The sequence below is a fragment of the Lissotriton vulgaris genome, chromosome 3_2 (assembly GCF_964263255.1).
Source record: "Lissotriton vulgaris chromosome 3_2, aLisVul1.2, whole genome shotgun sequence".
In the NCBI taxonomy this organism is placed as follows: domain Eukaryota; kingdom Metazoa; phylum Chordata; class Amphibia; order Caudata; family Salamandridae; genus Lissotriton; species Lissotriton vulgaris.
In genome coordinates this window covers 183,330,341-183,354,917 of record NC_141690.1, presented here as the reverse complement: position 1 = coordinate 183,354,917, position 24,577 = coordinate 183,330,341, and the positions used below count along the sequence as shown (strand labels likewise).

Sequence of the window (24,577 nt, the reverse complement as noted above, 5' to 3'; positions counted from 1 at the left end):
GGAAAGGACCAAATCCCAGCAATCTGTAGCATAGAAGTTGCCTGTCGTCGTAGATCCCGGAATCACAGAATGTGTTACTGGTGTGCCCTGATCCACCCTATAGAGTTCAATATTAGCTCGTGCACTCTGCATCTGTGAGCAAGAACTGCTGGGGTTTTAGAGCTAGGCAGTGTTGGTGGAAGGCAGAAAAATTACTCCTGATTATATTTAAAAAAAAAAAAATCCTTCATAGATGGAAGTTGGAGTGTTTGCCTTTACCACGGAGTCTATGGAAATGGAAGTAGTGACTTGTGTAGACTGTTCTTCGTGATGGAAAAGACATTCAACCCTGGACATGAGATGGGTTTCTGTCGCATTGAGTTGTTCTCATGCCTTGGTAATTGGCACGGTCAGCTGGCAGTGACGTTCCCCAGGCTCTGGCCTCCTGAAGGGACAGTACCATGCTGCCATTGTTAGTGCACCTCTTGGCTTCTCCGTCTGAGACATTCTTCAGTGTGGACGCTTGGTGACCGGGAGCCCTGGTATAATTGGGCTCTTCATAGCAGAGTGGCCTGTTGCTATGGAACAGGATCAAAAGGAGAGGTTACTTCCAGCCAGTAGACCAGTTTTTACTTTGAAATCTAAAACTGAGACAAAGTTGGTTAAACCAGTTAATTAGCCCTCTATACAGTTAGGATTCCTTGTTTAGCGAAGGCTGTGCCCCGAATCTACTCTCGATATATTAACTTCTAAGGCTGTGTTTTCATTCAGATCTTGCTACTGTTAAGATTGTTTGAAAGATAAAAGCACAAGTGTTCGAATCTACAACTCTACACTCACATTTACCTTCATTTGTTTACCAAACCCAAAAAATACCGCATATTTTATGGATGAATTTTCACAAGTATTGGTGACGCTAGGGTGGCCCAACTTCCCCTGAGCACGATCTTTGAGGATCAGTCAAGACCGCACAGAGAGAAAAGGTAGCACTTCAGTCAGGAATGTTAGTCCAATTAACTACACTGAAGTCTGGGATCCTGAAAGCGCAGCCATGAACAATATATATTGTAGAAACGAGAGCGCAGGTGTTGGAAGTGGAATTGCGGTATCGCGATTGGTTCAGCTGCCAGTTATCTTGTTTTATGTTTGAATTTTGTGCTCATAGCCTTTATTTACAATGGAAAAATACTACACTACTCATGTAAAGTATAAAGAGGACTGATGAGCTGTTCGCGCCTGATAATGGACAGCCGGAGGCCTGACATCCATGTGTGCACCAGCTTCGCATCCGCATGTGCCCTCTGGTGTGGATAATCTCATGGCCTGAAGTGCAGCACAGCATCCTTTTCCACCTGCTGCTCATAACCTGTGCCCCCCCCACCCCTTCGCCTCCTGTATGATACTGCCCAGGGCCTCATTTGAGCTCCTCTAATGGGCTACACACCTTCATATGCTCCTCTGGTGCACAGCGCCCTGTGCCTCACATTGGACTGTGTTATGTATGACTGCTGGTCCGTGTCTGTTGATACAGTCATGTTTCCTGATCTCAGCCTCTGTCGTAGTCTGGGAGTCTACTGTTGTGTTCATTTGTATCATTTTCTGACATATTCACAAGCATTATATGATAATTCCATTGGGAAGAGTTTGCACAGCTTGTGAAAATCACGTTAACAGTGCTACTAAATGTGAAAGTCGTACAGCTTTATCCTTTACCCTATCATATACAAAGCTGGTAAAACACAGTTTTGCTACAATAATGTTTGACTTGCATATGCCAGTCTGTAATTGGCAGCATTTTTTTGTTGCAGTTATGTGTGACAAAACAAAGTGGGACAGATTTATAGAGAACCTGTAAAATTGTTGCATCATTTGCTTTTAATTGACATTGATGTTGGACTTTGGGGCAGGTTAAGACCTCATGACTAGTGTGTTACACTTGTATTGTGTTGCAGTGTTTGTATATGGTTCCATGCCCCTGAGAAGGCAGTGAAGACCCCAGATTTGCTTTAGCTTGTTGATGGAAGGATGATGGATACACCATGCCCTTCGTTTTATGTGTTTGGTGAGGTGCATGTGGTTGAAAGATGTCCTCTAATTATGGTGCAGCGTACATTGCTGTACAAGGATGAAATGTTGCTTTGGGTGTGAGAATTGCCTCCTCATTCACTCAACAATCCAAATATGATCAACTCGCCCATTTTTTCAATGAGGTGAAGGAACAACGGCTTCACTCTGTTCGATGATAAGGCTTAAGATGAAACTCAAGCCATATTGACCCGAGGCGACTGATTGATTTGGATTGTTGAGTGAATGAGGGGACGTATTTGATAGGGGATTGATAGAGTATGTGTGATACCTCCAGTCTTGATGGGAACTAGAAGACTGAACAAAAAATATTAATTGTTTTATGTTTGCCATTTTTGGAATGGGGGATTGGAACTATAACAAAGAATGGACAGTGTTTATTGATTTATTGTTTATGACTATTTCTATGTAAGGATTTTATCATGTAGTAACTCATAGGGTTGGGATTAGTTACATGTGAGGACCCTCATACATGTTTGTTTTTGTGCAGGCAATTATTGCATAAATCAATAGGAGGGAAATAATTGTTGTCCTGAAGAAGGTGGAGACATTCTACAATATCCACCGAAACGCGTCAATACCTAGTGTTGGTAAATTTGAGGAACGTGGGTTTTACATGGTGATGTTTTTCACAACATGTTATCTCTATGGATTCCAACAAATTAACACATCTTTATGACTATGTTATGTTATGTTATTTCATCTCTTCTATAGCGCACGGCTACTCCAAAGAGCATCCCGGCGCTTTAGCGAAGAGTGCTAAAGACCGAGTGAAAACACAACAGCTAAAAACAAAAGGAACCAGAAGAACTCTATTGAGTAAAGAGCCAGGTTTTCAGCTCTTTCCTAAAAACAAGCAGAAGGTTGGCTTTTCTTAAGGAGAGAGGCAGCTCATTCCAACCCCGAGAAGCCAGGTATCAAAACGAACGGCCTCCTGTTCTAGTACGCTTGATAGAGGGGACAACAGCTTTGGCAAAGGAAGCTGACCGAAGAGTCCTGCTGGGTAGATAGAAAGACAGACGTTTCCCAATGTACTTAGGACCCACGCGATGAAGGGCTTTAAAAGCTAGGGTCAACATTGTAAATAAAATCCTCTTGGAGATAGGCAGCCAATGCAGCATTTTGAGCAACTCTGCGGCTTTAGCCCTTCTCGGAAGCCCAAAAATAGCTCTAGCCGCAGAATTCTGCACAACTTGCAGACGGGCCAGAAGATATTTGGGCAGACCCAGATAGAGGGCGTTCACGTAATCAAAACGCGAACCTATCAGGGCCTGCACGATAGTTTTTTTGTGATGAAGTGACAGCAAAGGAAGAAACTTCCTATGCATCCTCAGGATGCCAAAACATTTCCCTGATAACCCTATAATCTGGGGTCTGAATGATAGATCACAATCAATCAAAACTCCAAGATTTTTCGCCTTGAGAGAGACGTCGTCCGGGGGAAACATATCCTGCGGCCACCAAGCCTTCCAGCTGGGATCTGGCATACAACCAAAAAAAAAAGCAACTCCGATTTATCGGAGTTGCATTTTAGACCGTGCCGCTGAAACCATTCGAAGACTGCACCCAGGCAATCCCTGATCCGCATGCCGTCGAACGCCCCACCCCTGCCACAAGTGAACAGGAGCTGGGTATCGTCAGCATAGGATATGATCTGGGCACCAAAGGATTCCTCCACCGCCGCCAGAGGGGCCATATAGATGTTAAAAAGGGTGGGGCTGAGGATAGAGCCCTGAGGAACCCCAACCTCTAGCGGCAACATTTCGGCGGAATGTGGAGGTGCCCAGATCATTTGCCGGCGGCCGATAAGAAAAGATTTAAACCAGTTCAACACCGTCCCACAAAAGCCGATCTCCCGGAGTCTTAAAAGGAGACCCTCCTGGGGGACAGTGTCGAAAGCCGCCGACAAGTCCAACATAACCAACATGGCCTTACCGCCAGAGTCTAAAGCATCCCTGATAGCATTGGTGACCTTGAGAAGGGCTGTCCCAGTGCTAAAATTAGCACGGAAGCCTGATTGAGACATGTGCACAAGGTCGTTCTCCTCAATGAAATTGGAGATTGACAGATGCACATGCTTCTCCGTCACTTTTGCCAGCGCAGGGAGGAGAGAGATCGGCCTATAGTTGGTATGGATAAGGGGATCCAGGGTGGGCTTTTTAATCAAAGGCAAAATCAAGGCACGTTTCCATGCCTGAGGAACCACACCGGTAGAAAGGGAGGAGTTAAGAAGTGGGTTCAGCAAGGTGTTAAGAGCCGACGCCACTCTTCCCAGACATTTCGCCCGACAAGGATCCAGCGGTGAACCAGACTTTAACCGGGAAAGGAGATCCAGAGAGATGGCGAGAGACATAGGGGGAAATTCAGAGAGAAAGGGGCCTACCCCCACCAAGGAGGGGGACAAAAAGGGCACACGACTGTCTGCCAACAAGGGGCAGGTGGGAGGAAAAGAGTCCTGAATAGACTTCATTTTATTTACAAAAAACTCTGCTAATTGGTTAATCCAGGACTCGGAGTACAAATGAGCGGGAGTGCTCAGGGAAGAAGAGGTGAAATCTTTTACTATCCTAAAGATCTCTTTGCTAGCATTTTCAGCCTCATCTATTCTACGCTCCAAATAGGCTTTTTTTCCGTCCCAGATATGCCTATGGTAAAATCTGATCGCGACTCTATATTTCATTTTCTCAGTGGGGTCATATGAGCGCCGCCAGGCCCTTTCGGCCTTCTTGCATTCCTGACGCAAAGCCCCGAGATGAAAAGTAAACCACGGGGCAGACACACGCCTCCCAGTGGATTTAACTTTCCTCTCGGGAGCTAAATCCTCCAGTCTGGCCGTAAGCCACTTCTGGAAGAGGTTAAGATTCTCCTCCAGGTTGCCCGATAGTTGACAGGGGAAGCTATGCAGTGTATCAGACAGCATTTCGGGCGAAATCTGATGAAAAGACTGCGTGGCCCTCTTGGTGTCTCTTAATGTTCTCGACCATGTTGTTGCGGTAGAAAGCACCTCAAAGTTGATTAAGAAATGATCGGACCACAAGACTGGCTGTGGCGGAGACACACTAATCTGTCTCGTAAAAAAATACCTGATCCAGGGTGTGACCTTTGGTATGGGTAGGCCAAGTGATAAAAGGGGCCAACCCTAACGGAGCCGTAATGTCAAGAAGTTTCATAACATCAGAGTCCGAGTTATTGTCCATGTGCAAGTTAAGGTCACCTAATAAAATGCATTGTTCTGATCTAAGGCACGGCACAGAAAGCGCCACTTGAAGTTCATCGAAAAAAGACCCAAGAGGTCCGGGTGTTCTGTAAAGAAGAAGCCCTGCACAAGCTTGTGACGGGGAAAAACGAAGAGTGAAGCCCAAGGCCTCACAACCCAAGATGTTATCAACGGGGAAAGTCGTACCGGAAATATGCTTATCCACGATCAGTGCCACTCCACCGCCCCTACCAGCCACTCTATCTCTCCTGAAGATGTTATAATTGGGAGGAATAGCATTGGCCAAATCGGGGGCTGAGCCTTCGCCCAACCAGGTCTCGTGAGAAATAGACAGGATATATTGGAATCCTGCAACAGGTTCCAGATATCAAGGGAGTGACAGCTCAATGATCTAGTATTAAGGAGGTGACAGTAATAGTGGACAGGTAAAGTGTCCGAAGGAGATCTCTTCTGTTCAGGCATACGCCAACCGCACCCCTAATGTTTTTGTCTTGCATGTTGTCTCTCCTTCTATCTGTATACTTATGATACAATTGTTTTATGTGGTTTTAAATTGATTTTTACTCTCAGGATGAATGCTATTCACAGTAAATTTGATACTATAAAGTTGTCACTCTGGCTCTTTCAAGACTGGGTGTACGAGTGTGTGTCAATTGAAGAATCTTCTATATAATTGAGGTGTATGATTTTAGGTCTCCAAGAGAATTTACTTGTGACTGCTAAGACTAATTTGAAACCCTGTCTCTTGGAGTAGTGGGGCCTCTCTCTTTTGCATTAACATGAAAGATACTTACACTATAGAGAAGGAAAACCACAAGTAAAAATGTTGCTGTGTATAGCACAGAGAAAGATTTGAAGAAGCTGTACTCTTACTTACAAAGAGCTACATATCGTAGCAGACCCAATGTTTATTCATCAGTCATTGAAAACCACCTCAACTAGCAGATGCTGACCCCCCCTCCCCCTCCCAAAAAGCAAAGTCGGATGTTTACTTGGAGTGTGCAAACATAGCTATTTGTGACCTGTACAGAAAAACTCCTTATGAAGCCAATTCATTTTGGATGAAAGAAAAATGAACGGAGCATCTTATTACTGAAGTGTTTTTATGAGAAGTGCCCTTGCAATTTAACATTCTTTTCTGATTTCTCCTTAGGCTAGAGTAAGTTCTGAACAGGAGCATTTCCTTATTGTACCCTTTGGACTTCTATACAGCGAGGCTACAGCATCCAGTTTGGTGAGTAAGAAGTGTTCAGTTGCTTTCCTAAAAGAAAATCCTAGTTTGTGCTGTGAACATTTCCTAAACTGTTAGTTCTGTCATGTTACTGGTGTATGCGGTGTTTGACAGTGTGTTTCATTGTAGGGCCTAGACCGGCACCTCCCAAATGTTTGAGAACACCAACCCACTTTATCGAACAATAAACTTTCACAACCCACCTAGCTTTAATGAACACGAGGAGGGCGATTGTTTAATTTGTTTTTAAAGTAACTAAAGCATTGTGTATTAGCGCACTGTCATTTAAAGACCGCATATTTTCCAATGAAATGGTCACTACATTTGCACAGATATAAAGTTTTAAACTATATTGTACACAAATGATGGTAATGTGTGAAATCTGGTTTCAGGGAATATTTATCTTTTGTGCATCAAGTATAGTATCTTCATATATTTTGATCATATTACGTTTTTATTTTCCATCACACTTCAGAATTACTGTGCTTCATTTTTTTTTGGTTTTCCTAACTACTGAATGTGTGCAGTTCATTTATAGGTATTTACGTTTTGTTGTGGTTTACACAAATGACATCCAACAGACTTTACTTTTACCACTCCCTGTGCACAGCAAGATTGTTAGATAATTTGCTTTACTTTCCTTTCTCTAACTGTAAAGTGAGAGAAATTTGTAAACTCCAATCTCCATGTTAAAATAATAAGCAGCAATTTGTCAGAAGACATAGACTGACATCTGGCCTCTGTCTTTAAAGAGAAGCAAATATGTAAAGATAAATACAGAATTTTTAGACATCTTTATTTATTACTTGTAATTTTAAGATCTACCAAAATCGGTTTGCGTCCAGTTTGGGAAACACTGACCTTACATTTGGATTCTCTTCTCTGAAAGAGATTTTCTAAACTGACCACAGACAGAGGATGTGGCCAAAAACCACAAGTGTACTGTTTGTAGATGCTGCGCTTGAATGCATGCGTTATACGGACATTTATATGCTAATCACATTTGTTTTATAATGAGCACAGGCTGATTGTGAAATATCCCGAGTCGAAACCTAATTGTCCTTTTTTAATCGCCAAAGATTTGCCAAGTTAAAGATTGCTGAGAATGATTTGTTAAAACAAGTACTCCCCAAGGTTTCTGGAATTCGTAGGTCACATTGAAATAGCACCATGTGTAACATAACTATGAGAACATATCGCTATTCCTGACTCAAATATGTTTAAAATGCATTAGTAACACGTCCAGTTTACTAGAAACCTGACTGTGACTTACATTAGAGAGTTTCCTTAAATATTGTGTGTTTTAAGTAATGTGATGCAACTACCTTGTTATTCTTCATGATATGCAAGACATGAACTCAACTGTACAGAATATGCTTTCTTCCTAACCTATTGTATGTTACGCACGTTATTGGAAAGCAGTGAAGGACAAAAAGCACTAAAAGTACCCTCAGGTGCTTGAAGTATTAAGGCAACAAGGTACTTTTGTGGAATACCTTTAAAATTGAGATGAAGACCGAGGGGTTCTTTCACATGACCTCATTCGATTGATGTATGAAGGAGAGGCTCCCATCAACTATTATAAACATGTTGCAGTCCACTTTTTGGTGCATCCACTCCTAAAGGTGGCTCCGGTAGGCAGGTGCGTTAAGTTTATCCACAGATACCTTTTGTCAGTTGAGATGTAGCTGAAAGTTACCTGGTTATCTGTGATGGCTGATATTGTAGGCTTCATTAATTATTTATGAAGGAGCCATATACAAAGGTTCAGCAAGAGATGGTGATACCCAAAGAATACAGCAAGGATGGTGGTAGTTTGGGATGGGTAAGAGTCCAGTTAAACTTAAGCATCTTTTTTTCAAAATAGGTGAGCCATGTTGCTACTGTTACTTCTATTCTTCAAATTTTACGTTTGTGGTCGAATTATTACTTCTTAGTCGATGGTGTTAAAGCCTGCCAAGGAGTTCAATAATAAAAACTCCATGTGAAGTATCTGCCCAAGAAGCCAGTGTCTCCAAAGCCACTATTTAAAGTCACTAATAGTAATTTTTAAAAGCCATAACATTCAGCTGAGGAAGTTTAAAAATAAATGCATTCAATGTGTCAGGAAGTAACAGAAAGTAGGCACCCTTCTCTTTCCATGCCACCTCTCACACATTTCTCAATGCCACCCTCTTCTTTGACACTTCTTACTCTTTATTTATTTTTTTTTATTTCCGTGTCCTGTGTCCACCTCATCTGTGTTTCAGGAACATAATGCGGTGTGGAGTGGAGGGGCCAATTTTCCAGAAAGCCACTAATCAGCCGCAGGACTATGAATATCTGTGCCATCAATATCTGTGCCATCAGCTCGTGGAATATAAGAGGCCTAACTTGCTCTAAAGTAAATGTTGCTATCAAAGAGTTGAGGAGACATGATATAATTTAGGCTCAAGATTAGGGGCCCTCCACTCAACTCTCTGGCATGACTTCACAGCATATGAAGCTCAAGCAACGGCTTTACAGAATGGTGCATGACTACAGAGGTGTGTCGATCTTCGTGAAAAACAAGCTAATGACATTGGCAACTCCTGTTTAATTCAGGGAATGGGGATTATATTATCCTGAAGGTATCTCTGGCCAGCAGTGGGTGAGTGAGGCTAAGGTTCTCTCTTATCATAGGGTGCATTTACCTTCACCCCTCCAATATAAGAGGAGAATCAGCTTTGACATCAGTGCTCCCATTACTTGAAAGTAAGCCACACATACCTCTTGGGGTTCTTGGTCACCCAACTTTAGGAGTATGATGGAATCTCAGCAAAGCATGCAAGTAGCAAAGAACCAGGGCAGATTAAGACCCTAACAAACAGTAGGAATCAAACAGCACCCTTAAAACAACTAAACAATGCTCTTAAAAACCTCGGCGGGGGAGAACAAGAGCTGCGCAACCCAAATTGCCACAATATGACTAAAATATAGGAAATTTCTCCACACTCAAAAAAGGGAGGAGGAAGTCAGAAGGTGGCTGAATCGCACGAGATGGTAAAATCTAAGGACCAAAGGAAATTCTGGCTATGGATTACCAAATGCTCAACCCTAAAATCTCAGGCGACTGCTGTCTGTATCGCCCCCGACGAATGGGAATCCCACATCAAAGGCATAGACGTAGATCATGCGGTAGATAGCATTGAGATCGATGCACCTTGACAGGGCACCAATATGCCAACAACATCATTAAGCCTAGCCCATGCAGATATGACATCAGTAAGCCCGGCCAAGTGGTGACAGCCGCAAAGCAATGCACCCAAGTGGCGCCCCAGGCCCAAGTGGCATCCCGGATGTGGCATAACAAATCAATGGGCCTCAGGAATTCCCCCCTTATTCCAGGAATACCTACTTGGGGCTACCATCCCAGAGTCATGGAGGGGTTCACTATTAGTTCCCTTACAAAAGAAAGGCTCCCGATCATGCTCAGGAAATTATCCCCCGATTGTGCTCCTTGACACGGAAGGGAAGTGCTTTGTCAGTATTTTAAATAGGGGGCTACAAACCTGGGCAGAGGAAAAAAAAGTTGATTCCTCCATAGTAAAACAGGCTTTCAAAAGGACTGCCTTACTGAAAACAACTTCACCTGTATTTCCTACCTGAGTGATGTAGCAATGGCCACAAATGGCAAGGCCCTCTATGCTGGGTTTATGGACTTACAAACTGTATTCAACAGTGTACCAAGACTGGTGAAAGCTGAATGCCTGGAGCATCCCATCCTATCTACTGAAAGCTAATCTAGTTCTATAATCTAACATCTGGGTTAAAATAAAAGTTAGCAGTGGATGGGCCACCACAGCAAACATGATGACAAAGGCCTAAACCAAGGCTGCAAATTTGGCACTATTGTCATTCAGCCTGTACCTGGCTGACCTGACAGATCATCTTGAGACGGAGCAGGCATTTCCACACAAAAATGGCGGCATTAGAGTCCAATTGCTCTGGTACACGCCAATGAGACAGTGCTTTTCGATTTAACCCTGATTGGCCTGCAATGTACTCACTGCCCACTGAAGAGCTAACAATCTAAAGATAGATGTGACAGAAACCAAGGTTATGCTATTCTCATGCAAATAGAAAACAAGCATTGGAAATGCAATAGGTCTCGCAGTAGTAAAGTTTGAGCTATAGGTGTTATTTATTTTTTTGTTTTTTATTTATGTGTTGTTTTTTCTAAATAGCTAAATTAATAGCTTTCTTCTTTACAAAGCCAATAGTTATAATTTTTGTAAATGTGACACCTCTAGCATTTGTAAAGCAACATGTTTTGTATTAACGGGACTTATATGTGACTTATATGTATTGATATAAAAAAAATCAATGGCTTAAAAAACAATTAATAATTAATACGTAAATAAAATGGATTTTATTTTATATTGCCAATAGCTTAAAGTTTATTAAATATATTTAGTGAAGATGCTGTGGTTGCGCTGAGTGAGGGTGAGGGTGAGTGAGGGTGAGGGTGAGTGAGGGTGAGGGTGAGGGAGGGGTTGAGGGTGAGGGGTTGAGGGTGAGGGTGAGTGAGGGTGAGGGGTTGAGGGTGAGTGAGGGTGAGGGGTTGAGGGTGAGGGGTTGAGGGTGAGGGGTTGAGGGTGAGTGAGGGTGAGGGGTTGAGGGTGAGGGGTTGAGGGTGATTGAGGGTGAGGGATTGAGGGTGAGGGGTTGAGGGTGAGTGAGGGTGAGGGTGAGGGTGAGTGAGGGTGAGTGAGGGTGAGGGGTTGAGGGTGAGTGAGGGTGAGGGTGAGTGAGGATGAGGTGTTGAGGGTGGGTGAGGGTGAGTGAGGGTGAGGGTGAGTGTGAGGGTGAGGGTGAGGGTGAGTGTGAGTGAGGGTGAGGGTGAGTGAGGGTGAGGGGTTGAGGGTGAGTGATGGTGAGGGGTTGAGGGTGAGTGAGGGTGAGGGGTTGAGGGTGGGTGAGGGTGAGTGAGGGTGAGGGGTTAAGGGTGAGTGAGGATGAGGGGTTGAGGGTGGGTGAGGGTGAGTGAGGGTGAGGGTGAGGGGTTAAGGGTGAGTGAGGATGAGGGGGTGAGGGTGGGTGAGGGTGAGGGGTTGAGGGTGAGTGAGGGTGAGGGTGAGTGAGGGGTTGAGGGTGAGTGAGGGTGGGTGAGTGAGGGTGAGGGGTTGAGGGTGAGGGTGAGTGAGGGTGAGGGGTTGAGGGTGAGTGAGGGTGAGGGGTGGTGGGTGAGAGTGAGTGAGGGTGAGGGTGAGGGGTTGAGGGTGAGTGAGGATGAGTGAGAGTGAGGGGTTGAGGGTGAGGGGTTGAGGGTGAGTGAGGGTGAGGGGTTGAGGGTGAGGGGTTGAGGGTGGGTGAGTGAGGGTGAGGGTGAGTGAGGGTGAGGGGTTGAGGGTGAGTGAGGGTGAGGGTGAGTGAGGGTGAGTGTGGGTGAGTGAGGGTGAGGGTGAGTGAGGGGTTGAGGGTGAGTGAGGGTGAGGGGTTGGGGGTGAGTGAGGGTGAGGGGTTGAGGGTGAGTGAGGGTGAGGGGTTGAGGGTGAGTGAGGGTGAGGGGTTGAGGGTGAGTGAGGGTGAGGGGTTGAGGGTGAGTGAGGCTGAAACAAATATATGGTTTCAAAAAATCCAAATCGTTCAAGATAATAATGCCATATCTCTAAACTATTTCCTAGAATACACAATTTGAATTGGAGATTACAATAAACATTAACCTTAAACCAAAAGGATAACCAAATAAGCACAATCAAAATTCACAGCTCAAAGGTTCGGAACAGACCACATCAAACTCAATTGTGAAAAAAAGTCAAATGATTTGTACTTGATGCAGCTATCTCAGTGGGTTCCTGCTGCTGTCGCAGAGTCCCTTGCACTACCTCGAGGGCACGAGTTAAGATTCTTGTAGTACGCAACAGTGATTTGTGAACCAGCACCAATCAGCGGCGTGCACGCTGCAGGGCACACTTGTCATCCTTGTGTGTTTTTTCTCTATCTTTTGTTAATCTAAGTTTGCTAAAAAAAAGAGTTCACTGGGTAGTTACCAAGACTTGTTAGAGACAGCCCCAACTACAGCGTTCTATAGACCCCAAATATGTTACCCCCACCAGGGTGGATGACGTGTGACTCCTGCACGCGAACCCTTGTTGTCTTATGTAGCATTTCCTGTCAATTGACCTTTGCACTTGTATGATTCGTTGTCTCTGCATAATGTGTGCGTGATGTAAAGCTCTTTGACAACCTACATTGTGATGAGTAGCGCTTGAAAATACATTGCATAATGATGAATACATTATTTAGTGTTATCTACATGGTTATTAATGTAATTACTCACGTAGGCAGATATGTCTGACATGCAAGGTTGGAAAAGGCCGAAAACTCTTTCCAACTCGTAGTTTGTCTCTTCAACAGTTCTTAAGTGACACCCAGCTATGTCATTGCTTCCCCCCACAGTTTGGGCATCAAGGTGTGAAGCTCCAACCAGCTCCCCGCTAGGATAAGACTTGAATAGAAAGGTTGCTGATGTCCATGTAAGTGAGGCATTTGTTTTGAAACAGCTGGGGGCGTCCCGCTGTAGGTTGCTCTTGACAAATCCAGCGTCCGGACGATCACCCTCATGTCCTGCACTGCTGTTGAGTTGTGTAATAAAAACAACTGGGAGTTCTAGCGCCAAGAAGGCGTTTCAGATTGTTATGGCTGCTGTATAAGGGACCGTTCTTATTGTCAATGAGAAATAAGGTTGTCATGACAACGCGAGGTGCCGTTGTTTTCAGGAACTGGGCGCCCGCCCTCAACAGGGAGCTCCACGTCATCACCTCCCCCCACCTCCTGTGTTTGAATCTGCTATCCAGGCCTGTTTGTTTATTTTTATGCATCCAGGTACCTACCTGTACTTTCACTTTCTCCAGAGTAAGAAGCCGGCCAGGTGGGGCTCCCAAGCCTGGGGGCACTGCACATCTCTGGAACATGCTGTCACTATGCCCGTAGGTTAAACGCGTCGACACCGTGAAAAAATACCTTGCCAATTGTTGATGTGATTGGCAGAAAGCCAGAAGGGGAGACTGGCTGTTGCCCCTAGTAACATTATGCAATATTTCTACTCACTAGTTTATTGGCTCAGAGGGTTTATGCTAGGGCGTGTTTTTTTTTTATTTACAACTGGGGTACCCTGCAGACATGCGCGTAAATACATACTTGGCTAACAAAGTACTCCTAATATGACGGATAATTACGTTGCATCAGGGAGCACTGTGTGTTGTTAGGAGGGCATTGCTGTGGGGAGGGGGGAGGAGAAATGCGACGCGACATGGCAGGCAGGGGAGGGGGCGGAGCGGGGGTGTGGGAGGAGTGCGGGAACAGACTGCGAGGGGAGGAGAGTAGGAGGAGGAGAGTAGGGGAGGCACGGCCTAGCGGCCGTGCAATCAAGAAGTGAGGGGGCGGGAGAGTAGGCAAGGCAGGCGGCTGGGGGGAGGTGGGTGAAATGCGACGCGACATGGCAGGCAGGGGAGGGGGCGGAGCGGGGGTGTGGGAGGAGTGCGGGAACAGACTGCGAGGGGAGGAGAGTAGGAGGAGGAGAGTAGGGGAGGCACGGCCTAGCGGCCGTGCAATCAAGAAGTGAGGGGGCGGGAGAGTAGGCAAGGCAGGCGGCTGGGGGGAGGTGGGTGAAATGCGACGCGACATGGCAGGCAGGGGAGGGGGCGGAGCGGGGGTGTGGGAGGAGTGCGGGAACAGACTGCGAGGGGAGGAGAGTAGGAGGAGGAGAGTAGGGGAGGCACGGCCTAGCGGCCGTGCAATCAAGAAGTGAGGGGGCGGGAGAGTAGGCAAGGCAGGCGGCTGGGGGCATGTGCACGCGCTTTTAAGCTCAATGCGCATGCGCATTGAGCTTAAAAGTCACGGGCACTGCAAGGAATCGCCACGATTCCTTGCAAGTTGGATAAAGAGTGGATAAGCCCCCATAGTCTTGCTTGCTCGATGCGCATGCGCATCGACAGGCGAGACCTAAAAAGGGGGGCATGGTTTATAGAGGGGTGTGCTGTCGAAGCTTTTGATGCATACAAATGCTTGGGGGTATGGTTTGACCACAGGGACCGCATGGCACAGCACGTCCACACTCAACAGGCAGCCGCAAACTCAGTGGAATGGGCCTTCTGCAAGTTGCAGACATCACTGTTGAACCCTGACCTGCAGTCCCTTTTAAAGGTAATAGACTGCAAATTACATTCCACCATCGCATATGGAGCAATGGCATTCAGAGACAAATTGGCTAGACATGGCATAGTCCACCCGCCATCACAGAATTTTTTCCTTCCTAAATGTACATCACAAACACAAATTCAACAAGAGTTTTGCCTGTTCTCACAGCACTGGATGTTGTTGTCAAAGTTTATAGCTTACAACCTTGAAGCGAAGTAGGTGAAGAAAGATATGTTAAATATGTTCTGGGAAGTAATCAATAAGCCCCAGGCAAACTGGTACAGGTACCTAAGCCTCCACTTGGATGAGATCTGGTCAAGTGGGCTCCAAGTGTCCTTAGTCTCCAAACTGCTGACTGAGCAAGCAAAACTAATGTTGATGAAACAAGATGCATAACCCCTGAAGAAATTGGCACATGGCAGCTAGTCCTAAACACTGTATGTCCCAGGGGTTCTGACTACTTAACCTTTCATTCCCTTTTAGCGCGGTCATGAAATGACAGCTGTTGAGCCTTCGATTTGGACTAATCCCTCTGAGAACCTATTGGTACGGCCATAGGAATCTTGACGACTCTGACAGACATTTACTTTTTTGTGCAGAAGAAGAGGAACCTACATTCTCTGCATCTGCGAAAAGTTAAGGCGATCAATGTGGTGTATCTTATCTTAAATGTCAGGACATACCGAGACACTATGGAAGTTTGCCAGAGAAGCGACTTGTCGGAACTAGCAGCTCAATTTCTGAAATTCATGAAAATTGTGAGAGCGCCCCACATATATATATATATATATGTGGGCCGCTCTCACAATTTTCATGAATTTCAGAAAATTGTGAGAGCGCCCCACATATATATATATATATATATGTGGGGCGCTCTCACAATTTTCATGAATTTCAGAAATTGAGCTGCTAGTTCCGACAAGTCGCTTCTCTGGCAAACTTCCATAGTGTCTCGGTATGTCCTGACATTTAAGATAAGATACACCACATTGATCGCCTTAACTTTTCGCAGATGCAGAGAATGTAGGTTCCTCTTCTTCTGCACAAAAAAGTAAATGTCTGTCAGAGTCGTCAAGATTCCTATGGCCGTACCAATAGGTTCTCAGAGGGATTAGTCCATGTTTCTATTATATTATATATATATATTATATATATATATTATATATTTTCACACACACACATCTCCCGAGTTGCTCAGCCTGTAGGAGACCAGGAAATGTCAATATCTTTTGCAGGCCCCCAAACCCAATAAGACAGCCAAAACATTGCATTCCTCAAATTTCTATTCTTGTTGTGGGTGTAGCAGTGGAATGTACATTAGAGATAAAATTAACACTTTAGGCCTTTGAAAGCTCCTTTATTCAATGCACTTTAACTTGGCTCGGCACCAAAATGTAGATTGGGGTCATAGGGAACAGTCTAGACAGCGGTTGGATAGGGTTCTTCTCCACTCCCAGCCCACCCTTTTATATTGTTGTTTTTAACTGCTATTTTTATGTTTGCCCCATCACTTGTTTGCATCTAATGCTCCTTCTTTTTCAGCTGTCATTTTTTTTGGCATTCCCTTTCAACATTTTATTTGCCAGCAGTCAATTCTGTACTTTGCCTGCTACCCATCTGGGTGCTCCATTACAAAGATTTTAATTAATTCCACTAAATAATTTATTGTCTTCTTTGCCAGTAATGATTTCCAACATATTCTCTTAAACCATTCCAGATCCAGAAGTATTTTCAATGTGTTATTTTACTCCTTTTGTCAGGTTAAAATTAATATTCAAGGAGATGTAGTTGACCGTGGAAGCACAAATTTGGGCGTGAATCAAGCTGGCTTTACATTGCACTCTGCAATCTACGCAGCTCGTCCAGACATTAAATGTGTTGTTCATATTCACACACCAGCAGGAGCTGCGGTAAGTTTACATTTTATTTTGTTTGTTTTATTGTGAACATAATAACTAATACGGATTCGTGCAACTGCTTATTCAGTTTTACTGTAGCTAATATTCTGATTATAAATAAAGTAGCCACCTAGTAGCGTAGATTGAAAAAATATATAGTTTTTGGTCTGTCTTTTGACGCTGAAATCCCAGACCTGTCAGCACCGTACCTTTTTGCTGTTGTCCATCAGGAGCGTCAGTGTCAATAGTGGCACAACAGATGATTCTGCTTTTCTTTTCTCCTTTTCTTCACTTACTCACCTTAAATATTTTTCTCTGAGAGCCCATCTGAGCCCAGGACTATATTTCAGTGGAAGCTCTGTCCTTTTTAGGTTTCACCTGTCGAAAGCTGCACAGCAGCGTTTCGCGCAGGCGAAATCTTTTGTTTTACAGTATGTGGGCTTTGCCCCGCCTTTGTCTTCCATTGGCTAGCTCCATAAATGGAGGCTAGCCATTGGAAGAGAGAGGCGTCTGTCATTCTGCGAGGCGACTCGTGGGGTTCCGGCAATTTTTTTTCTCATCCAGACCCTTTTAGCACGTCATTGCGGCGGTGGGCAGGTGTTTTTTTTAATTTTTTTTACTGTGTTTTCGCCTTTTTGGAAGTGCCTTTAGCTGGAGTGGTCGGTGAGATTTAAGTTGCCAGGAAGTTGTTGTTATTTCCGATCAGGTAAGCAGCATTTTGTTTATAATTACTGTCTCATGTCGTCTCCCTGTTTGTTTACGTCTTTGTGTGTGTTTTTGCTGTGGTCTCTACATGCCCCTTGTTGTGAATGTTTCTCTATGTTTCTAACACATGCCCCGTGTTTGTACGTGTACCTAGTCCCGTCTATCCCGTCTCATGTTGTCTCCTTGTTTGTTTTACGTTTTTGTGTGTTTCGTTGCTATCGTCTCTACATGCTCCGTGTTGTGAATGTGTCTATTTGCACGTTCCCGCCCCCCTCCCGCTGTCCGTGTGCCCGTTCCCTCCCCCCTCCCGCTGTCCGTGTGCCCGTTCCAGCCCCCCTCCTGCTGTCCGTGTCTCCGGCCCCTTGTAAATGCTTGTTTCGCTAGGCGATAGACTGGAGGGTGCTTTAAGAGGGGTATGGCCTGCTCTGATACAAACGTTCTCATTCTAGTTGCAACATTCTGCGGTGGTCGGCTGGTTTTACCATTGCTGCCAGGGTCCCTCCTATGATCCCCTGACCAGCCCGTCTCCAAAGCTGAAACTTACTGAAATAGTTGCCTTAATTATTCACTGGCCCCACAAATTAGAGAAATGACACTTTTATTGGGCTCTAACCCTAAGTGTTTCTTTAACGACAAAATTATGGGTTGCTAAACCTGCAATTATTAAGAATGGCGGTTCCGTTCACCCCGGACATCCACTGTGGTGCGCCCGTCCTCGCGTGGCCGCCATGAATGGAGCCTTTGACCGCACGGATGGAACAGGTGCCAACTCGACTCATTGCGCGGGTTTTGGGCCCTTGGCCGAGTGATAACCTCCTCCTGCGACGGCCCTGGCAGTGTAGACGACCAAGGCCGGCGGGATTGCAAGGCCTCCTACGGTCACGCCATTCCGGGCCGGATCAGGAACACTGTTTTGGGGGTGGAGGAGAGCGTGGGAAAGGCACCGAATCGAGTTTCGAAATGTAAGCTATCCGGTCAACTCAGTGGGTTGGTGCGCAATATGCCGAAGGTTTAACATCACCGGGAGGCTATGGGTTCAGTTTCTGCTTAGAAAGCTTAATGGGTTGGGCGCCAGCTGTAGTGACTGCGGTGTAACCCCAGACCGCCTGTTCAAATCCTGCCGGGATAACTCAGTGGTTTTGGCGTCAGGTGCAAAGATATTCGTGTAACTTGCAAGCAGGGTCGAACTGGCCTATACAAAAGTTCGAACTGGCCTATACCAACCAGGCAGTGCCCAATGGGCTGCTCGGACTGATCAGTGTGTGGGTCTTTATGTTTCTTTGTTTTATGGTGTGGTGTGCTGGACTGTTTATTTTACTGTTGATTTCTCTGATATTACCAAGTTTTGTATGTCGCAAGCACTAGTGCATGCAGTCTCCCATACCTTGCAAAATACACATACAGCTGTCTTTACAAGCTGAAAACTTTCTAGGGGCAATCGCCAACCAAGTTAGAAAGAACGGGAGGCCAAAACTACAATACAAATTTTGTCATTTAAAATGCCAATAGCTCTAACTTTTCCAAAGGCGAAACCATTGCATTGTAAATGCTTGTTTTTTATTTTTTCCAATTTTCCTCAGTCTAATTTTGTTCCTGTCCTTCCAGGACCCCTTGAACATCATTGAAGCAAACCTCACATTCTTTGGTTGAATGATGAGACTGATGGGAACCCCCACCACAAAGACCTGGTGGGAGTCAAACACAGCTTTTGTTTCCCTTCCACATGAAGGTTATGTGACTGAAATAGCAGCCATCTGACTGAAAAAACTAGGATTACAATGCCAGAAAAAGCCTTCAATTACTTTTTACCAACAAGCAATGCAGAGTAAGGGTGCTTTTAGGTCTTTTGAGAGAAAATAAAAATGTAGAAAAAGGGGTTTGAACTGTCCCATTGATGCACAGTCCCACTCTCACGAGGCAGCACTGAATGTTAGAGGCTTCTGCCAGTAACTTGATCATTGGAGGGAATGCCTCTAGACCTATAGAAGACACAAATGCTGTTTTTTTCTCTTGAAATACTTAGCCTTTCAGACCTTCTATTCCCCTAATTGTACACTGTATTAGACAAAAGTTTAGACTTAAGAGTACTTAATGTAGTTTTGAATTGGGAGTTTTAATTTGGAAAGACACATTTCTTTAAAAAGAAGAAATGCCTTTGATAACTTTTGAAGTATGCACTGTAGCATTGGAAATGTCCACTAAGCACTCTTGTACACAAATATGTAGCTTATATGTTCTGGGATCTTCAAACGCAACTACATACCAAATCATTATTACAGAAAAGTAACCATTTCTTTTATTATCATAACTGCCCCAAACCACCCTGAATAGGTTTACTGTTATCTATTATTTATTCATCTTTGTATTTATGAAAAGGGATGGGATTGGAGTAAAGTCGGAACATTCTGGTTCCAACCAATATATTGTCAGCTTCGTCTTGAAGAGAACAGCTTCAATAAAATTTCCAATGTATAGATAAAATGTGATTTTATCACAGGAAAGTTTTTCTTCAAAAATAGTGTATTGTACCCTGCATAATTAAAGAGCGACAGACATTTAAAAAAACACACACACCTGCAAAAGTTTTTTGCACTTTAAGGCACTGTTGGATTTACTGATGTATATGCTGTTTACTCAAATTGCAAAGAAAAACACATTTTTCGTTTTTTTCAAGCATTTATTTTCAGTTAATCATATATCAGTAGTAGCAGCACCAGTTCAAATGTTACAATATTGAAAATGCCTATGCATGTGGTCAGCATCACACAGCAATGTTACTTCCCACATTGTTCACACAGCCCACTAATTTCTTCATACCAACATTCTAGGCCCCTAGAAGTTGCTCTGATGAGGTGACCCATGTACCATGGTTTAGTCATTACAGTGACGTGTCATCCAGGCTGTTCGTGATGCACTGATATCGGTCACCTCAGGAAACCCACCTGTATGCCGAATTGTGCCTTCTGGTACTAGAACAGCCCATCTCCTTTAACCCTCATTCTCAGCTGTGGCCAAATATGATTGGAGCAAGACCCCATTATCCTTTAGTTGCCTATGTACCTGACATGATGTTACAGTACACTAAATCATATAGTGAGACTTCTGTGATGGGTGTGTGGCCTCGTCCCCAGCTAGCCATCACGGAATAGCACCAGAGGCCGATAAACCGTCGTCCAAAATCACTTTTAATCTCCTCCACTTCTTGTCTGTTAGTATCATTGTGAGCGATTGTTTTTTTTCTTCAATCACGTATTTTTATTGAAAAAAAACGGTCGATCAAGGTCTACAATATCAAAACTTTACTTTAAAAATGTTAGTATTACTTGCTAAAGGATACCAAATTGACCATTGTCGGTATGTAATGCCTCAGAAGGACACAATACCCGACTCTCAATGGCATATCCAGTAATCAGCTTGCTAATTTTATTTTCTTTGTGTTCACTAACTATTCTGTAATGCCTGAGGTAGGGGTTAAAACCACTGAAAGCCGTGGCCCTTCAGAAAAGTGTTTCATTGGCCGTGCCACAAGTGCAGGATGAGCATTTCCACCAGCAAATTATTCAATACCTTTATTGGAAGCTGCGTAACCTGGAGCAGCTGAAAGTGTTTCCCCCATTGGAGATAGCCCAAAGGTAAAGCAGATCGCCTGCCTTGAGCATCAGCACGAAAGCCTCTTGCAAATGCACAGAAATTACTTATCTGCTTCACCTCCCTTTTTCAAAATGTTGTGGAAAATGGCTATCCCTTCCAGTTTGTCACTTCTTCCTTCTGCTGTCCCAGAATGGCTGTTTCTCACAAAAAGAAATATAAATCTTGATACTGAAATAAGTGGTGGAACCAGTTGCCTCAAAAAGTTAAGGCCATTTATTACTGCTTTTTACAGTGCTAAAGAAAGATCCAAAGTGCAATTGCATACCCATTTTGGTATTAAAAGCAACAGCAAGGAAATATATTTCAAAGGAAAGATTCGGGGTGGTGGTTGCTGAAAATAGGTTTGTTATGCCATATTCTGAAGTTTGACCTCCATTTGGCATTCAGCTTACAGCAGCAGCCCAGCTCTCAAGTATGTTAGAAACCATTTCTTCAGCTTGGTGCCAGATCCAGGCCAGTCTTTGCAGGCCTCCTACTACAGTTGCGATTCTCTGGTCCATTTCCATAAACACTTCGCGTATGATTCAGTTGTAGATGTTTAATCAATTGTTATAGATGCCAGGCTTACAACTAACCATTTCAGACATAGCCCCACAAGATACTGTTGGCTTCCACCTACATCAAGCTAAGATCAATAAGAAAGAAGCTCCCCTGGAAGAACTTCTTGCTCAGTTCACTCCTAAAGCACACTAGTGTTTTGCTGTTATGTGTCTCCTTAGCACGTTGCAGTTTTCAGCACAGTTGCTTACTTACTTGTCCCTGTGAGTCTAAGGGAATCGCCTGCCGTAACCCTGAGAACCTGTATCATAGGCAGAGGTTTTGTCTTTATTCCAAGGTGGTTCCTTGCACTTTGAGCACTAGGAGGGGTATTTTAATAGTATAAACATATGCTATGGGTGCCTCGGCCATTTTCCACAGCCTGCACAACTTCAGGGCAGAAAGCCAGTCTTTGGGATATATGTTGTTGCTGTTACTGGACTGCAGAAACCAGATACTCTTGAGAACTCATTGATATTTGTGCTAGAGGCCACTGAACAGGGTAAATACCAGCGTATGGTCAGAGCGCCTGGTTAAGGGCTCCTGAGTCGTAATTTGTTACTGACTGCATCGCAAAATAATCATTGCTTTATACCAGCCTGCTGTTTAATCCTCCATTGCCCTGCATAACAACTTTGTGAGCTGCACATCTTTGTTTTTAAAATCGCCGCATTGCTCTTTTTAATTCTACTCACCAGGCTCCTCCTTGACACAAGCACCAGGCTGTGTCTTCCCCGTTCCACCACGGAGTGTTCTGCTTGAGTGGAGGGAAGGACACGCAGACCGGAAGTGCTGGTTTGTAACCAGGACGGTCAGCGCTTTAGTCTCAAGCGCTCCCCTATAAAACTCAATGCACGCCTCGACGCGCAGCAGATACGCGCAGCAGGCGTGCCGCTGGCACGCCAAATGCAAGCCTGTCTGCGCCCGTCCGGGCCCAGGGACAGGAATCTCTGCCCTTTGTCCTTCAGCCCCCCTTCGTTACTCCAGGGATAAACTCCTCCAAATCAGGCTGGTCCCAAAGCCTCCATGCTCCCACTCAATAATCCTAGAGGAATCGCAAAGCCATTGTACCTATTGCCCGTTTGTCGTTTCACAAAAAGGATCACCAACCCCTGCTGGAAACCAGGTAAGCAGATCCCTGCCTAAACATTCCTGGAGATTTCGATACTTCTCCAGGACACCAAACTCTATGTTCTGTTCCTGACCGTGACATGGCTCTCCCCAGGCTCCGACCCCGACACCGTACATGCCTTTCCTCTGGGATACCTGATTCAGCGCTGCGACAGAGCCTGTGGTAAAGGCGGTGGTGTAGCTATAATCTACAAGTACCACCTTTCCTGTAGCATCCTGGACAGCCCCATCCTAGATTGCGAAAACACCCTTTTTATCATCCAACTCTCCCTCTCAAAATCATTTTCTGGCATCCTTATTTACCGCCCCCTGGGTGCATTGGGACAATTCTGCAGCTCCCTACTTGAGACTGTAATCTCCCAGGCCAGTACTTCATCCAACTTTACTCTTTTGGGAGATCTCAATCTCCACTTTGATGACCCCTTGGACAAAGTGGCAGGTGAATTAGCACTTGATCTCGCAGCTTACCACCTTTATCTTAAGAGCATCCTAGCCACACATGTAAAAGGTCACCTTTTAGACCCTATCTTCTGTAATATCTCTGAATGAAGGGTTATGGAATCCTCACCTATTCCGTGGTCAGACCACTTCTAAATTCCATTCAGCTGGCAAACTTTTATTGAGGACCCCCAAGTTCCTGCTCCACGCATTCTAGAACGTCTCTGGTCCAAATTAGTCCCTGATTCCTGGAAGCGTGAACTCTAACTCGCCATCCCCACCCATGACTCAGACCCTGTAATAGCAGACAAGAAGTTCTCATCTTGGATCGAGAATTCTCTGGACTTAGTACTGCCAAGAAAAATTATACTGAAAAAAAAGCGGAACCTTTAAATCCCCCTGGTTCACCCCTGAACTCCGTGACATGAGAAAACATTGCAAAAAACTGGAAAGAGTTTGGAGAAAAGACTTTGCTAGTACAAAAAAAACGGAATACAGATTAGCCATCACATCCTATTAAGCCACCCTTAAAAAAACTCAGGCGACCTTCTTTGAAGAAAGAAATTCTATCCGCCACTAATTCCTCCAGGGAACCTTCCGGATTGTTAAAGAACTCTTGAAAACCCCCGACCCACCCCCAGTTCCTGACCCCTCTAGTCACCGATGTAACGAATTGGCAGAATACTTCACCATTACAAATCAAAATATCCTAAAAACACTCCCAAAGATTGATTATGCAGAGCCTTACCCTTCAGAACCACAGAATAACGCCCTCTGCCTAGCTTCATTTTCCCCCATCACAGTGGAGCCGCTCCTCCCAAGTCTAGAATCAATCAAGTGTGGCTCGCCTTTGGACCCAGCACCTTTTAACATCTTGAAGACAGTGGCATCCACCATTAACCCTCCCATTTCCAACTTAATCCATGCCTCCCTAGAACAGGGTACAGTACCGCCTAATTGGAAAAAAGCGAAAGTAAAGGCACTGTTAAAAAAAGCCACCTCGATCCCACTGAAATGGGCAACTATCGACCCATCTCTCTAGTACCAGGAATCAATAAGGTGGCGGAAAAGTTTGTCAATCAACAACTCTCAGCCTTCCTTCAGTCCGGTGGACACCTACACTGTTCTCAGACAGTATTTCACCCTGGCCAGGGCACTGATACTGCACTGATAGCAGTGGTAGAGGAAGCGAGAAACATCATTGACTCTGGAGGATCAGCCGCAGTGATCCTCCTGGACTTAAGCGCAGCCTTTGATACGGTGAACCACTGTATCCTGGGTCACCCGCTTAGTAAGATTTGAGTTACAGGGTCGGCTCTATCCTGGCTGAAATCATTCCTTGAAATAGAACATTTCAGGTCGTTGAAGGCAATATCCGTTCCAGAGATATTCGACTCCAATGTGGGGTACCTCCGGGCTCGTCCCTGAGCCCTACCCTCTTTATTGTGTATATGTCCCCACTGGTGGAAAGAGTTGCCCCCTTTGGAATTAAACTGGTCACTTATGCGGATTACACCCAACTCGTCGTCTAACTGAATCAGTCTG

General features: G+C 44.8%; 1 protein-coding gene across 11 annotated transcripts in view; it reads left to right on the top strand.

The window, feature by feature from the left end:
- The window catches only part of ADD1 (adducin 1), a 582,264-nt gene that overhangs the window by 308,436 nt on the left and 249,251 nt on the right, over positions 1-24,577 (top strand). For all 11 annotated transcript variants that reach the window (XM_086964173.1, XM_086964167.1, XM_086964172.1 and 8 more), the window contains exons 6-7: positions 6,435-6,515; positions 16,433-16,582. In XM_086964173.1, coding sequence (XP_086820299.1) covers positions 6,435-6,515; positions 16,433-16,582 — 231 coding nt within the window. The remainder of the gene's footprint in view (positions 1-6,434; positions 6,516-16,432; positions 16,583-24,577) is intronic.